The following is a 17,169-nucleotide window of genomic DNA, read 5'->3' on the forward strand; positions in this document are numbered from 1 at the left end:
AAATTATATTCCTACAACAACATATTTATAGACATGCGACAATAATTTTGGACAGGAGTGTACATTAATTGGAGACACTTCCCAGCGATTTCTGAATGCTGATTTAACATACTGCGCAACACACTATCCACTTCACCCGTAGATACTGTTTGGAGCTCGCATGTAAAATTTCAAAAATTCATGGTGGTCTGTTTCTCAAAAAGAAGAATTTTCATCACATTGCGTTGAAAAATTGTCAGTTTTGAGTAAATTCCGTGGAATATCGGGGCTTGTTGCAAATTTCGCTAATTCGATAGAATTTCACGTTTAATCGCGAGCGTTATATGGTCTAACAAATGGTGAAAAAGTATATATTTTAGGTACACAACGTTTTCGCACAAAACTGATACTTTTCGCTTGCCACTAAAAATCGTGTCTCTAATCATCAGACGAAAAGTGGTATTCTGTGGGTGGATGGGGGACAGATAGTCCTTCTCAATGTGGGACTGCGTGCATTGCAGATGGACTGTTAGAATAGATTAACAGTGTCCGCTTCTTTTTCCTAGAAATTCCCTTCTGGTCGGGAAGAACCATACAAGAGTAGCAATCACAGATGGTCGCCTGGCTCCCTCCAAATCACGGGCACTGCAGAAAGCATTGAACGTCCCTTCACATTTATCCAAGTGTTGCAAACAATGTGAGATGCACAAGCTTTATCCTTATCCCCAATTTTACACTCAAAATAACAAAATGATAGGCTTTTTCTGATTAATGATGTTCTTTTATTTTTGGGAAGAAAGTGTGACTTGCCCCCCCCCCCCCTCCACACACACACACACACACAGCAGAAATTGTACGCACTGGTTACACAATTCTGAGGAACTACTCACAAATATACACTCAAACACGTGTATTTTTATATGCAACACTTTACAAGAAGCACATCTAGAATTCTTGATAAATGCTATCGAGTTATTGTTTCGCAAACTAACAGAACACAACTGAGACAAGGAACGGAAAAAAAAAAAATGAGCGTTGATACTACCACTTTTTATACCTACCATATTTCTGATTGTCTTCACTTACAGCGAGTACCTGAACAATGAAGTGATACTTGGAGATGGGAAAATTGTGAATGTGGAGAAAACTCAATGTGAAATGTGTCTAGCTGTAAGACCAACACCACCTCCAACAACGCAACCATCAACTACAGCCGCTCCGGAGGAAGTAACTACAACTGTTTTATCCTCACCGCCACCTTTACCAAGTCCTCAACCTCTGGTCAATCGGATTCGTCGCTCACCGTCAGGACTGTACATGGCTGAAGTAAAGGATGGACAACTTGATGCAAGCAGTAACTATACCGGTTTTGTGGAAGTCATAGGTAAGCATGAAAGAAATAAACAGAATGTATTAATGTGAAACGGTAGCGTAATGATTGCTAGTTATAATGTTGACAAAATACAATGAAGCTTGTATTTTAATGGAATCTGACATTTTCCTAATACGGTTTACGGTGAATTTGTGTAACATTGCACTAAATATGGAGCAGCACGTCAAATGACAAATGTAGTATTTTGGATTATTTATGTACTCATCTAAAAGTTTGTTTTAGCATTTTATATACACTAATGAGAATTTACAGTCTTAAATTTTAGGAAGCTTGTATATATGGTGTGTCCGTAGATATGTTCGAGATCATGACCAATGCTGAAACTTGTAGCGTTTTTGTGTATTAACGAAAGAAATTAGCATAAGTGTAAAATAAAATTAAAAAAAAAAAAAAAAAAAGTGCAAAATGAAGAAACTCAATATTCAGTTGCAGAAAACTTTATTTCCTGTGGGTGAATTCCTGTGTATATGTACAGTATGCATCAACATTTATCCGTTGGTGCATATGACAAGGATGATGCAGTGTTGCCATATAAAAAAGGCTATAGGCTATTTAATGCAAGTCCGTAAAATAGCTGTTTTTTTTTAGCGGAAACGCGGCCCCTGGCAACACTGTTGTCGTAAAATTATTGCAACAGGTGTGTTTTAGGTTAATTAATGATAGGCAATGAGAATTTGCACATAATTGATAACATGAATTTTTATTAAAAAATTTGCGATATATCGCACAATGCACAAACTTGCGGCGTTTTGTCCCAAGTATCTCAAAACTTTGACTCATCCGTAAATAAGATAACTTTTCCATTGATCTACAGTCCAATGTGATGGTGTTTATCCTACTGTAGTCGTTTCTTCTTATTGCCAGCCCACAGTAGAAGTTTCTTTGCCGCAGTACATCCTTTAATCTTTCCATCCTGAAGTCGTCTGTTTACTGTTGACACGCTTACAGGTTCATCTCTACACACATTTAGTTGCGCTGTCAGAATGGGCATTTTTTTAAAGCGATCACGTTTACTGGTCACTACTACATGTTTATCCTCCCTTTTCGATTTTACTTTAGGCCTTCCCGTGCGATACCAATCCTTATTGTTTTGAGTAGACACACAACGCTTCAGAGTGTAATGTACACTTTTCAAGGAAACATGTTCTTGCTTTGCAATTTCACGCATGCCCTGGCCTGCTCTGTATAAGCTAACTATTGCACCCCTCTTTTTTTGTTGAAAGTTCTTTTCCTTTGTCCATTTCAACTTCCACATAACTGCTTCCACCAGTCAACAAACTGGCACCCGTATACTTCCTTCTGCTTCCACCAGTCAACACACTGGCACCCGTATATTGCTTCTGTAGCACTCACTTACCTTTCACTGCGCAAACATTTGCTCCTACCTGTGATACGCCGTTACTGTGAATGCCATCTAGTGTCATACAGGCACACCACTTGTTTCACAGCAACTTATGGGGAAGTGTTCATACCAGAGCTTCAGTGCTTCATCTGCCTCATGTCCTTAACACTAACACAACATAGTGAATTGTCGTCGCGTTCCTGCGGATTTTTACGTATTTCTACACTTATATTTAGGTTTCAGCCATGCATACTACGTGTTCTGTCTCAACCCAGGTGCGTTCAAAATTTTTGAGCAGTGCTATATATATATCATATGTATGCAATATATGGAAGTCCATCCCAGAAGGACCGCCCACGAGTTTCAAGCCTGGTCAAGGGAAATAGTTTTCAAATCCTACAGGAATTGCTGTAGTTCGTGATCACTATTTCAACCAATTTCCGAAAGAATATTGCAAATGGAACTTCATTTAATGCACATTTGGAGCCGAATGCCACGAAAGAGAGGTCACTAGTCAGTGCGGCGCATGAAACCAAATATCTTCAGTGGGCTTAAGAACACAAACACTGGACTGCAGCCAACTGCGAACGTGTAGCGTGGTCCGACAAGTCACTTTCTTTATTCCAGTCTTGCAAGAAGTCGAGTATACGGAAAGCCCAATGAAACATTTCACCCGCAGTGTACAGGGTGGCCCAAAAGTAGGTATACAGTATCGTACTGCATTTTATATAATTTCTTATTGTTATCCATCATGCAGACTTAGTTTCTTTATTATTTGTTCTTAATGTGTTTTTACTTACATCTTAAGCTCGGAAGAGCCGAAGCAAATAAACCCATAAACTGCAATGTTATACTTGATCAATGCAGGGGTGTATACCTACTTTTGGGCCACCCTGTATGAAAGGTGTAGTTCTAGTTGGAGGAGATATATCAGTGTTATAGGGGGGCTTTTTCCTCTCGTAACATTGAAATCGAGTGGTTGAGGGCATTTTCAGTCACCAGAAAATGTACTTCACTGTTATGTTATTATCAATATTTATATATATATATACTACCGGGTACTCAACACCGGGTTTCTACCATATGTGAACTGATCATGAGCCGTCAAACTAAGTTATTTCTGTCTCATGCTTCTAACATACCGTAATTGAAGTACGTCAAGAACGGTAAAACTCATGTATTGACCTCACATATTACGCAGTATAATTTAGAATTAATAACCATCCCATTATTGGATTGAAACGATATGAACCGCACTTCTAATTGAAATAAATTATTGAATACGGTAAAATAAAATAAATTGTTCATAAGCTTATACTTTCGAAACTAAACCATACACACAAGTATCACAATAAACTATGAAATATTATTACAAACTTTACTTGTTACCAGCAAGATGTGTTAAACTAAACCTTGAGATCTATAGTATACATTACTGTAGCCCGACCATTAAACTGTTGCTCTCATTTTCTTGAACTTTACCAAGAGGGGTACAGTGGCGTAGTAGTAGAGCACTTATCTCTGGTGCGTGGAGTCCATGATTCGATCTCCGGCCAAGTAAATTTGTGGTTCACAACATCGTGTCCTTTGATATTATCGGGGTATTTCCGTTTCTTCGTTATCATTCCACCAATTCTTCCATCACCATCCACTTGCTTTAATCATTATCTCTTTCAGCCTAAAGAGCATAGTCGTGGATCGTTAAACTGGAATCTTTCATTTCGTTTTCTATTTTTAAAGTATCATTACTATGCTTGTTTTCAACATTAATGCTCTCTCGGATTATTATATCACCCACTCGCTTGGTCGAAGAATCGCAGCACTATCTGGAGTGAAATCACCGAAGTGGCTGTAATATTGCAAAATGAACCTACAAGCGTTGCCGTCAAATGTTATTAGACTCTCTTTCTGCAGTCAGACGAATACATGCATATAGAACTCCATAAAATGGTTGATTATACAAGAATAAAGTAATGCTTTACTTTACTAATTGTAACATAGTTACAAAGAACTATGATTGTATATAATAATCCAGTCCTAATAATATATAATAATTCTTTTTCTAAAAACTACTGAAATTTGTCAAGGCATTAAGTACACGGTAGTAGGTAGACTTGTACATGCTGGGGCCCAATTCGTCACACCTAGAAGAGAAGCGCAGCTTAAATGTAAGTTGATTACTGAAGAAACAGCTCACTAATGGTCGATCGTGGTCACATGACCACAAAATGTTACAGTATTTGTGTAACTAGACTAGTTTCAGCTGGGAATTAGTTTGTTCTACGTTTCTCACACTATTGCAACAGTAGATCTCTTTGTCTTTAGGAGGACAGGCATCTGTGACTTGGTGCCACAACTACTAACTTTTAGACGAAAATCCACGGTTGGGATGACATCGTTTCCAATTGTACGCAAGAATCACTAATTTTTATAAAAACAAATAAAGCTAATTGCCAAACAATAAATAAATAAATAAAAGAAAATTAAAAAAAAAAAAAAAATGCGGGCTCGGGTAGCGGTAGCAGCTTGACAAGCCCATTCATTCAGATGAATATAAACATGAATCATCATATTTATTCGGAAATTCAGTGACTAGGTGATGCCATTTCTTCGTCATGATTAACATGCAGTGAAAGCTCACATTATCCAAGATGACAACGGTCGTGATCGCATAGCGTTTGTACATTGTTTGAGAAAAAATTCAATCACCCTTTTGCACTTGATCTGGCCTACAAAGTCTCCAGTTTTAAATCCAGTGGAAAATATGTAGGACTACTAGGAGCGCCAGGTGAAACGCAGAAGTAAAAATCCTCGTACTTGCTATGTCCGTCATGGAGATTTTTATGGTTAAATTTGGTCTGGATACAGTGAACAATATATAGCCTCTAGGCATATATATCGGAACATGCTTTTAAAGGCCATACCGTTCAACGTACCCGGTTCAGATTTTAAACTTAAGGTTTTCATAAGATTCCTCAGGGTTATGTTTTCTTGTAAGGTGCGAACGTGTAATGCAATTCAAGGAGTGAAAAGTATTTGACCGGACCTAGAATGGTACCCGAATTTCCAGCTTACTGTGCTCGTGCAGCGTGCGCTACCCTGTCCGCTTCTCACCCCAACACTGGACTGAAATTTGCACCTATAGAGATTATGGTGTGAGAAGAAGAGAAAAAGACAGGCGTGTTTCCTGTCATGTATCTAAATCTAAAATCATAGGTGTTCGGTAATGTAGACACAGATATATCCAAGCAAAACAGGGGTATGGTGCAGTCTATTATTGAATGACCGAACACCGGCTCAAGGGAGAGAGTGTTTGCTTAGCTGGAAAGCGAACTAATTAGCGTAGTGGTTAACGCACCGACATGGCAAACCGGAGACCCGACTTTCATTATCGGTCTTGTCAAGCGCTTTTTATACTTCGAATTTCATTAGAAATTTAAGCCTAGTATTAGTTCTGTGGGAACTTCGAGCATCTGTGCTTAAATTTTATCCACATTTTGAAGTTAGGACAGTATTTGTTTTTGTGTAATGGTTTTGCCCATATAAAGCCGACTTACGACCATCCCGACACAGTTCTCGTTTCAGTTACTTTTTAAATAATTAGATTTGTTTTGTTCTGGCTTAAAAGCAGTGCTACTGTACTTTCATTTACAATTTTAATTTGAATATTGCAATATACTCAGCCATGTGACGCCTCCGAGCCACGTGCTATATGTCAGTAGAGCAGACTGCACTTCACTTGGTGCCACATGGCACCGAAGAAAGAAAACGTCACCTACAGTAACACCAGTGTCGAAAGGGACCACAAGATTCGCCTTAAAAGGAGCAGCAGCGAACAACTCTAAGTGTCAGTCTATTCCCAGATTGACCGCATACCACCTCTCCTACTCTGTTCTGCCGCTCTGGGCTGTGGAGTACTCGACGTTAACTGCGTTTTGCTGCATTGAGCTGTGAATGCTCCTTAAATCGACACTCTCTGTTCCGTTCCGTGCCGTGCTGCTCTGGGCTGTGGGGCATCCTAAAATAACACATGAGCCATACAAATTGAGAAGGGAGAAATTACAGATTCAGCTGCGTCTCTGAATTCAGCTGAACTTAGAGATTTTTTTTTTTTTTTTTTTTTTGTAATAGTGTATTAATCTTCTGCAATAAAAGGTGGAAGATAAAAACAGTAAGAACCCGTAATTTCACTGCTCTACCACCCCGATATCACAGAACATTGCAATATATGATGCATAAGGGACATAGTTATAGTTGACCTTTTGCATTTTATTGAAGAATAAGATGTAGAGTTTTCAATATTGTATTAAGTTTTAGCACTCACACATATATAATATATTAAAATTTTATTTCACCTTATTTATTTGACTATTTATTATTATTTTCCAGTTTTTGGACCAGAGAAACATCTTGCTGCGTACAGTTCTTATTTTATTACGTTGAAACCAGGCCCTCAGGAAATTCAAGGGAATGATACAACGTATGTTCTCGCCGTTGTACTACAAGTCTTATGTGCACTAATTTTTGTAGTGCTACTTCTGTTTGTGGCATTATGTCTACTGCAAAGATACACCAAACAAGTGGCTGAAGCACAAGGTGTAGAGATGACACTCAGGAATTCATTTAGGTATGTCCCAATGTAAGTTACCATTTTTCAAAACAAGTTTTATTTAGAGTTCATGTATCGTGTATATACATCTATGTAGACTGTATTTTGGCGTGTTCCTCTCTGCTAAACAATAGAAAGGGTTTACATAAACAGGTCCAGAAACGCATAGCATTTGAGATCCATATTCAGTTATTTTACACTCACGTAGACAACTGACAATACTGTTTGTCATATACCATGTTGGCCCGAATGTTGTTCGATATATATTTTTTTTTAAATATAAAAATAGTTTTGTAAACAGCAGTCCCGTATTATAATCACAACCTAACCCTTGACATGTAAAAATAAATAAATAAATAAATAATAATAAAAATTATATATATATATATATATATATATATAAATAATTCGTGCCACGCAGAATTGTACCATCTGTATCACTCCAGCGACCGTACGATACAGTTGTGTGACTCGTCGAGGTCAGACCTGTATAGGAAATAGAAAATAAAGTTTTCCATTATATGTATGTACATCTTAAACTGTGGGTAATACCGATGTTTTATGCTGGGTATTTTTTTTTTCTCATTGAAGTCATCTAAAAAACTCAGGGTTATATTATATTCAAGGTCATACTAAGGCCAATATGGTAATTAGAAACTGGCGCAATCGACGAGATAGCCGATCACTCAATGAAATGAGAAATGATAAACAGGGGGAACGTCGAATGACGTAGCATGTCTTCGTGTAGCTAGCAGTGGAGGCAACTTTAAATATTTTTTTCTTGGACCATGGTGAACTCAGTGATAGAGTGCTCACCTCTGCTGCATGGGGTCCCTTGGTTCGTTTACAGTTCGCACCAAGTGGACTTTGTGTTGGATAAGCACTGCGCGTGGATTTCTTTTAGTTCTCTCTCGTTTCTTCTCACTAAGTCTTAAAAGCTCAACGATAAGCACAAGAGTTGTGCAAGCAATGAATTTTAAGTGTTCTGAGATATACCAAATCTTTGGATACCAATCCGATGACGGAACATGTCATTCAAAAGCCCTTATCTCTTCCATTTCGTTTCTAGAGAAACGAACATCCAAATTTTAACGCAATATTCCAGCAAAGTGATCATGGATGATATGCATGAACCAGATTTGCGGGAACGCCGTTGAAAGGTATACATAGAAGGTTGCTTTCCAAATGGAAAGCTATTTCAGCACGATCGTGCTTTACTTTTCTACAACGAAAAGTAACTTGTCATAAATAATAGTTAATTTCCTAACAAAAAGGGGCAACTCTAGCAGAATAAACTTATTTCTTTTAAATAATAATTTAAATTATAAAACAATTGAATATCTCAGAATATATAAATTTCCAGACTGCGTTCGTGTGAACTGCCTTTCATTGTTTGACTAAGAGGAATACACTCCTAAAATATTTGACATACATTTGTATACACTCCGTTTAGATACATATATGAGAGGAAGCCAGAAGGTTCTGACCCTTACCATGATACAGATGAAATTAGGGATCTGCAGAATGGCCCACGGGCGCGTCCTTCTATACATATTGATCTCATATTGCCTTGCATTTCTCACATTGGATCAGTTCATTAATACTGTCTACATAAAAGTCTTCCGAGTTGGAGGCAAATTATGTAGGTTTCTAACACATTAATGACCTTACCATCCGCAAATGCCTAATACACAAATGATTCTTCATATTTGGGAAGAAGTAATCAGACGGAGCCCAATCGAATGAATGTAGTGAGTGCGAGCAAAATTTCATAGCCACATTGGCGCACAAAAGTGAATGTATCTGCTGCTCGATGCACAGTTGCATTGTCTGCTACAGCAACACAACACACATTTCGAGAGTAAACCCCGTATCTTTCCTTTGATTGCATCTTGTGACTTTTGCAACAGGTTTCTGTAATGCTCTGTGATTGTAGTCCCTTTTTCGTAAGTAATTAGTCAATTTAGCATCTTGAAGGTGAATGCTACAACTTTAGCCATTGGGACGAAATACGTATGTTTCCATGTTTTACTCGTTTGCTTGGTTTCAGGGTCAAATAGGTACACCCAGTATTCATTCGTAATTAGTAATATGTTTACAACAGTGTCCTTGTTCTTGCAGTACAGGTCCAACATGTTCTGTACACACACACCATATGTTCTGTTTTGAAAAGGTATCAACAGTCGGGGAACTCACCGTGATGCTTATTGTATGTAGAATGCCATAAAATACAGTGTGAACAGCCCCCTACTAAAGTTCACCTCCCTGTGTGAACAATTAATAGTCAAACATTGATCGTCAAGCACTAACTGCTCAACTTTTGTTAGCAAATTTGAGTCTAGCCGTTGAGAGACGACCTTCTCTTGTATCATCCTGTAGACTTGTACGAGTACATTTGATTATGTCTTCCAGCATTTCACCCGTCATATGATGAGCATCTCCTCACCATATACAACTACCATCTCTTCACGTTTGGTTTGTACCGATTTTCCTTGAAGATGCGAGAACCTAATCACAGCTCGGTGGTGTTAAGTTCATGATGCCGCCGCTGCCTAGGTTTTTTTTTTTTTTTTTTTTTTTTTTTTTCTGAGACTAATTTTAATAGAACCTGTCAAAATAAAAAAAAAAAATAGTGTACACATTATTGAGATACCAACCTATCATTTTTTTTTTTTTTTTTTTACATTACTAGCAAATATCTGTCATGGTGAAAGCAAGAGCTTCTGGCCATTTCCTCGCATTTTTGATACATCCGTATAGTTAAGTAAATTAAGACCTTATTTACAGTTGACCATAATTGCAATTAAGTATTACCGTTCTATGAAAAAGAGAACTGAAACATGTTAAAATGAAAAAAAAGAAAAAAAGAAAGAAAAGAAAGAAATGAATTAGTTGCGTTGATGGCGTAATATACTCAAAACGTACATAGAAAAACACGAATGATATAAAACGTTATCGTAGTATCATATGGAATTTACATATCGTCATTGCAAAACTTAATCGTGATTTTAGGTACAACTACTATAATATTCGGTATTGCTTAACACAAGAAATACCCAAACTTTTAATTTAGCGAGAACTGGTAGAATGATCATGCGAGCCCTTGACAGTACATTACTAACGTTCAGTTTCTCTAGTTACAAGACAATCTTCTACATAAATGTGTATTTTTTTTAATACATAGTAAATATAAAGAAATAAAAATTTGTTCTAGTAGAGTAGAAACTATTAATTATTATTCGCAACGAGCGACGTACATTTTAAAGTAATATAAATTAGCTTGTTTCGATATTCTCTAAACCAGCGCGCGAGAACTTACGTAATTTTGTTTATCTTGATGTGGTCTATTGATCAGCATATATGTTACCTTGGACCATGCTACAAGAGCTGTTCAGAAAGTAACAGAGTTTTGAAATAAAGTAACAGAATGAACAAACAGAATTGTATTATATACATTTGAAAGGTACACTTTAAGCTATTTTTCCACTTAATCGCCATGCAAATTAAGGTACTTATCATACCATGACACAAGTTTCTTCGTACCGTCGCGGCACAGATCTGCCGCCTGCGATTTCAACTACTGACTTACAGCGTCATGCAGTTCGGCGTTAGTATAAAAGCGCTGTGTAGTGAGCCATGTCTTCATCATTGGAAAGAGGTGGTAATCGCTCGGCGTCAAGTACGGCGGCGTCATGTACGCTTGGCCGTGTGTGGGGTGCGTTGTGAAAAAAAAAAAAAAAAAAAAATCTTCGCGCTAAGTTTCCCGCGACGCTTGTTTTGAATCACTCGCCTTAACTTTCTCAGTGTTTTGCCAAAAAAAACACCTCACAAGAGGCAGTATTTTGTATTGCAGCGTACATTGTAACACCTCATAGAAAGCACAGTAAGAGCGTCACAATCCTCACGCTACCTTAGCTGGATGCATACTGAGTGTGGCAATGTTCTGATACCAAGATGGCGACTCTAGTCCCGCTCACTGCTGCGATAGGCCAAAACTTCTGGTACTTTCTGGACAGCCCTCGTATATTTAAAGAAAAAAAATAGTAGTTGTAGAGTTATCATAATTTTGTAATTTTGAGCGATATCTCTTTAACCATGCAGCCATGTTGTGTCCTATCATCTTGCTAGTATAGTAACCAAAGGTTTGATTCAGTTACATTCATTGTCGGTTTCATTTTAATTGGTGGCGAGGTCATCGTACACCATTAATATTTAGGTTTACGAATATGTATATAGGTATCGTTCTTTATGATTTGCTCGAAAACTGTGCATGATGATTTAGACACAATATAATTTTAAGTTTGGTTAAATCTATCATTTTTTTTTTTTTTTTTTTTTTTTATTTACATTAAACGCTAATGAAACTAGAATTTATCCGTGAAAAGTGCATACACTAAATACAAAGTAGTCTTTATCATGTTAAACAAATAACAATCGAGCCTTAGGCTTGTCTTCGACTATGTCGAGCATTCTCTTAAAATTTATTCAGGAACAAGTCTTTCGTCAATCGCAAACAATTACCAATTCTACAGGTGTAACAACAGGCATGCAACACAGCATGTACGAGGAAACTTAACACACAAGGACGATGTTATCCATCAGACTCACATGACCTAAGATGAGAGGGCTATTGTTTTGAGTCTTGAAATAGCTATAGTTCATAGATTCCATAAATGAATCGACCAGCTGAATGTATATGTCAGGGTTAAGGATGCCTGTTTCTATTACTAGATTGTATACAATATGTTATGCTAATAAATAATGTGTGGAAAGCTGGAAACTTTACTTTGTTCTTTGGTTTTTAAGGCATTTGTGTCGTAGCTTACGAGGTCGACATGTACTTGTCTCTTCAAGTCCACCAGATATGACTCCAATTGCCAAAGATGATCTAGTTGCTGCGTTTGTTGAAAGACATCGTGACTCTGACTATGGATTTCAACATGAATTCGAGGTATGTGTGTGTCAAAATTAATAATTCTGCAATGTTAGGTGCAGAAACATAATGTGTACGTTTTCTTGATAAAGATTTGAATTCATGTACTTTAGCCGTGAGGGGAAAAGAAACCTACTTTAGAAAATGTAATGAAATATTTTAAATTTCATCTATATATTAATAGCAATGCCTGTGAAAAAAAAAAAAAAAAAAAAAAATCAGATCCAAATTGAAAGTGACTATGTTTGTAATACTTTATCTATTGAACCACCCGACCGATCTCGATCAAATTTTTGACTTAGATGCATCTGGCCTTGAGGTGTTTTTAGCTATTCACTTTGACGGTAGAACGTAGGGTTTGGGAGGAGGGGGATCATAAAAAACTAAATAAAACTTAATAACTCTTGAACCAAATGACCAATCTCGATCAAATTTTAAACATAGATGATGATCGTGTCTAGGATGGATTTTACCATTTCACTTTGACTGAACAACGTAGGGGTTTGGAAGCAGGGGGAGATGTACAAAAATCAATAAATATAAAAATAAAAGTGACCATGTTTGTCAGTTAATAACTCTTGAACCACCCGATCGATCTCAATCAAATTTTCAATATAGATGAGGTTTGAACCTGGGAAGTTTTCTATTTCATTTTGATGGTAGAACTTAGGGGAGAGGAGAGGAGGAGGGTAAATGTATGAAAATGATTAAAATTTAATAACTCTTGAACCACCCGACCGATCTCGGTCAAACTTTCAACATAGACCTGGGATGTTTTCATCATTTTACTTTTACTTGTAGGGGAGGGGAAGGAGGTCCATATATGTAAAAATAAATAAATAAAAATAAAAATGACTGTCTTTGTGATTTTATCACGCTTAAACCACCGAACCGATCTTAATCAAATTATCAACATAGACGAGGTTCGGACCTGGAGTGGTTTTTATCATACCCCTTTGACGGTAGAACTTAGGGTAGGAGAAGGGGAGGGATGTATAAAACTAAATAAAACTTAATAACTCTTGAACCACCTGACCAATCTCGATCAAATTTTCAACATAGATGAAGTTCGAGCCTGGAAAGTTTTTAAATATTTTCACTTTGACGGTAGAACCTAGGGGAGGGGAAGGGGAGATTAATATATAAAAATAAATAGAACTTAACTCTTGAATCACCCAACCGATCTCGATCAAAATTTCAACATACATGCCATTCGGGCCTGGGATAATTTTTATCATGCCGTGCCCCGCAATATGGGGAAGGGAGAGAGGGATATATAAAAATCACTGAAAATGACCAATATCAAAGAGCGCTTCAGTAATAGTAAAAACGGAACGTATTACTATTTTTCATTACTTTAACCCAGCGAAATCGGGTTGCGTCTTAGATTCGAGCACGTCTTAAATTTGAGTAATTATCGAGAAATTCTTAATTAAAGATATTATTAACGTGTTGGTAAAACTACTTTGCTAGCCATAAATATTTTTAATTTTGTATGATATTCAATCATTCAGGCAACAATAGTGTCCTGCACTTGCGCAGGACGTGCGGGTTTGCTAGTTATCATTAATAGTACAGATATGACTTCAGTGATCCATGTCAAGATTTTTAGGTACAATTAAATTTTAACAATTGATTTGATCCACATTAGCACCTTTTGTGTCTTTCTTTCTTCTCTCTGTAAATGGAATCCGTCTTCTTCCAAAGTATTATGCGGTAACAATAATGGTTCACCTTTAAAACAAACAAACAAACAAAAAAAAAAAAAAAAAAAAGAAAAAAACCTTCTACGTGGAATTAACTTGACCCGCATATATTAGGAATACAGGAATGCAAAGTCAGGAAGCATTCCTATCATGGTAACGACATTAATATAAGTATAAAATAATAATAATATAATGGTGTATAATTTTAGTTAACTTTTTTTATTTTCCTGCGCAGTGTTTGTGTATAGAAGTCGTTGGCACGAGTTCAATTTTCTGTGAATATGTTTTAACACTTTTAATCGTAAGTCCGAGTCAGACTCGGGGTAACCTTATTAATATAAACGGACGAAGCCCCGAGTCCATCTTCGAGCATTACGTATGGTCTCTCAAGTATTGTCCGCAGGTGATGATATGTTCTCGGTTGTGTGGAAAAGTTATTCGAGTTTGCATCTAAAAGAAAACATGATTTGCTAACATCTAGGAATGAAATTGTGAAGATATTGTATGCTGAAAGTTGTTATTAATTTTGTGTTCAGGTCAGTTTACTTTTCTCTCTGTAGTAATTCATCAAGAAATATAAGCAGATTTTTAAAAAAAGAAAAGCAGCTTCACCCAATGAGAGCAATAATAAACAAGTTCTGCTTCTTATGCACATTAGTTCTTTTTTTTTTATTATTTATTTATTTATTTATTTCATGTACGTGAAAGAACATTTGAATCAATATTGTAGCAATATGATCTTGAAGCTTTGCTGGCGTCTACTATTAATCCAATGTTCTCGGGATTGCTGCCAGAGTAGGTGTTGCTGTGCTGAGCTTTCGTTACCATACAGCCGTTTGAAGATGTTGCCGCTGTATGGTAACGAAAGCTCAGCACAGCAACACCTACTCTGGCAGCAATCCCGAGAACATTGGATCAATATTGTAGCAGTTCCACCCAACACTACAAAGAAAAGTATTTATTTTAAAATATAATGTTGAAAGATTTGTTTTCCATGTATTTGACATGCTTATCTTCTCTTAGCACCGTATATCTATCTCAAACTTGCTCTAAACTGTCAGAAAATTGGAATTTTCATAACATTATAAACCCAGGAACGATACTGCTCAATGTCGTGAAGCAGTTGAGAATCAGTGAGGTGAAGAGAAGTCAATGAAATTGGTACTTGACCACGGCTCATGAAACTAAAACGTACGTGATAGGCAATATATTAACATTTTTAAACTATTCATATTGTTCCATAAATTACGGTACAAGTTAGGACTACCTTGTTGTATTTGTGTAGCATTTTTCCGTGAAAATCACAATCTCTGCCAATGTACTGAAGTCGTGTGAAAATTATGGTGCAATAAATACTACTGTTTCATTGGTGCATGACATCAATAAAGGACAATATCAGAAGATTGCAGGTGATTGGTATTTTAGTACCTTCGAGTTTTGTTTTACATATTATGTTACCTTCGTCTGTTTGTTTGTTTCCAGCTTTTGCCAGACAGATTTCCAGATCGAACAACTCGTGCCTCTGAAGCAAGGGAGAACATGTATAAGAACCGTTATCCAGATATTAAAGCATACGATCAAACGAGAGTGAAGCTTTCTCAGATTGACAGTGTCGCAGGTTCTGATTATATAAATGCCAATTTTGTTATAGGCTATAAGGAGAGGAAGAAATTCATTTGTGCCCAAGGTGAGAGTTGATTTTCGATGTTACTAGTTAGAATTTTAAAATTTCAATACTTGATGCATCTAGATTAGTTTATTTTGTCTTCTTTATACCAACTAGTTCAATGAGGATTTCTTCAGGCCTGGTTGCATTCATATTGTTAGTTTTGCGCCAATTAAATGCTTGTTAAACTAATGAAGACATTGGTATACAAAGAGTTAAAAAAAAAAAAAAAAAATGCATGACTGAACCAAGATTCAAACATAGGTCTTTGGGTGACCGTGCCAGTGTTAACTGCTTCGCTACCTAGTCCGTTCCATAAACAGCCATGCTGCATCACTCATGAGGTTGGTACTGATCCGTTCAGACTTCCGTGCTTGGATAACCTGGTGTCAACATTCAGAACACCTCTAACGGTTATACCAGTGATGGGCAAACTTTTTTTTTATTTTGGTGGAGGGTTCCAAGGAAAAAAAGAAAAATAAAAACGTAGGCCAATGTAACTTATTGAAAACAATAATGGTACATTTTACAAATTATTGTAATACTAAGCCCTATTAATGATTCAGAGATTATTAAGGGGAACGTGATGAATGAATGTATGCATTTCTAAAAGTTTCTCATAATCTGGTTCGAACTGGGATGGGTTGGGAACTAAATCTGGATTCAAACTTACTATTAGAAGTGAAGTCAAGTTCGTCAGTTAAATTCATGTCACGGGCCGGATAGAGCCTTTCAGGAGCCACACGAACCGTAGTTTAACTATCACTGGGTTTATACTATTTAACCATCAGAGACGTTCTGGGTGTAGACGCGCTGCTGTTCAAGCACAACAGAATTTTGGACTCGGTCTACACGTGTATATGATGTAAATGGCTGAGCACCGACTTCAAGAGTGGTGAAAATGTATGGATATTCAGGGAGCTGACTGGATAGCGTAGTCGTTAACAAATCGGTACTGTAAGCCAAGGACGCGGGTTCAAATTTCAGTCCAGTCGTGTATTTCTTCACTCTTTAGATATCATTAACTCCGCACCTATAGAGGAATTGATGTGATATAAAATCAGTTGTTTCCTTAATTTATCACGTGGTGAAAAAAAAAATCGACAGTAGGGGAGGATACGGACGATATTAAAGCTGAATAATTCTATGTTAAAACGAAGGTTAACTGAAGACGATAGTGCATGGAAGTTCGAAACTTTTTGAAGTGATAGCAAAATACGTATGATGTTCAGTGTTTAAATGTTCGATATTTTGTTGCCTTTTATCTTTAACTATGGACAAAAAATTTCGACAAGGAACGAAGCTTCATCTTGTTACATTCCTTTCGTCGCCTTCAAATTCTTTCCAAAAATTCCTGATTACTTTTTTTTAGTTTTCCGTATTTACACCTGCAAGATACTCTTTAATTTGATTTCCTAAAATACTTGACACAAATGATGAAAATCAAGCGAAAATATGTGTAGTGAACTTGCCTGTAACACAACCGCGTTTCTTTCTCCCCAATGCAAGCGTTCCCGGTGGGTGCATTCAGTCGAAAAAGT

General features: G+C 36.9%; 1 protein-coding gene across 3 annotated transcripts in view; it reads left to right on the forward strand.

The window, feature by feature from the left end:
* Positions 1-17,169, forward strand: part of Ptp69D (Protein tyrosine phosphatase 69D) — a 150,060-nt gene that overhangs the window by 79,447 nt on the left and 53,444 nt on the right. For 2 of the 3 annotated variants that reach the window (XM_081762316.1, XM_081762317.1), the window contains exons 14-17: positions 1,068-1,363; positions 7,104-7,353; positions 12,130-12,274; positions 15,445-15,649. In XM_081762316.1, the coding sequence (XP_081618442.1) occupies positions 1,068-1,363; positions 7,104-7,353; positions 12,130-12,274; positions 15,445-15,649 (896 nt within the window). The remainder of the gene's footprint in view (positions 1-1,067; positions 1,364-7,103; positions 7,354-12,129; positions 12,275-15,444; positions 15,650-17,169) is intronic. The other variant, XM_081762318.1, reaches the window with a different exon arrangement.

This window comes from Thermobia domestica, chromosome 6, assembly GCF_964235325.1.
Source record: "Thermobia domestica chromosome 6, izTheDome1.hap1.1, whole genome shotgun sequence".
Classification (NCBI taxonomy): Eukaryota; Metazoa; Arthropoda; class Insecta; order Zygentoma; family Lepismatidae; genus Thermobia; species Thermobia domestica.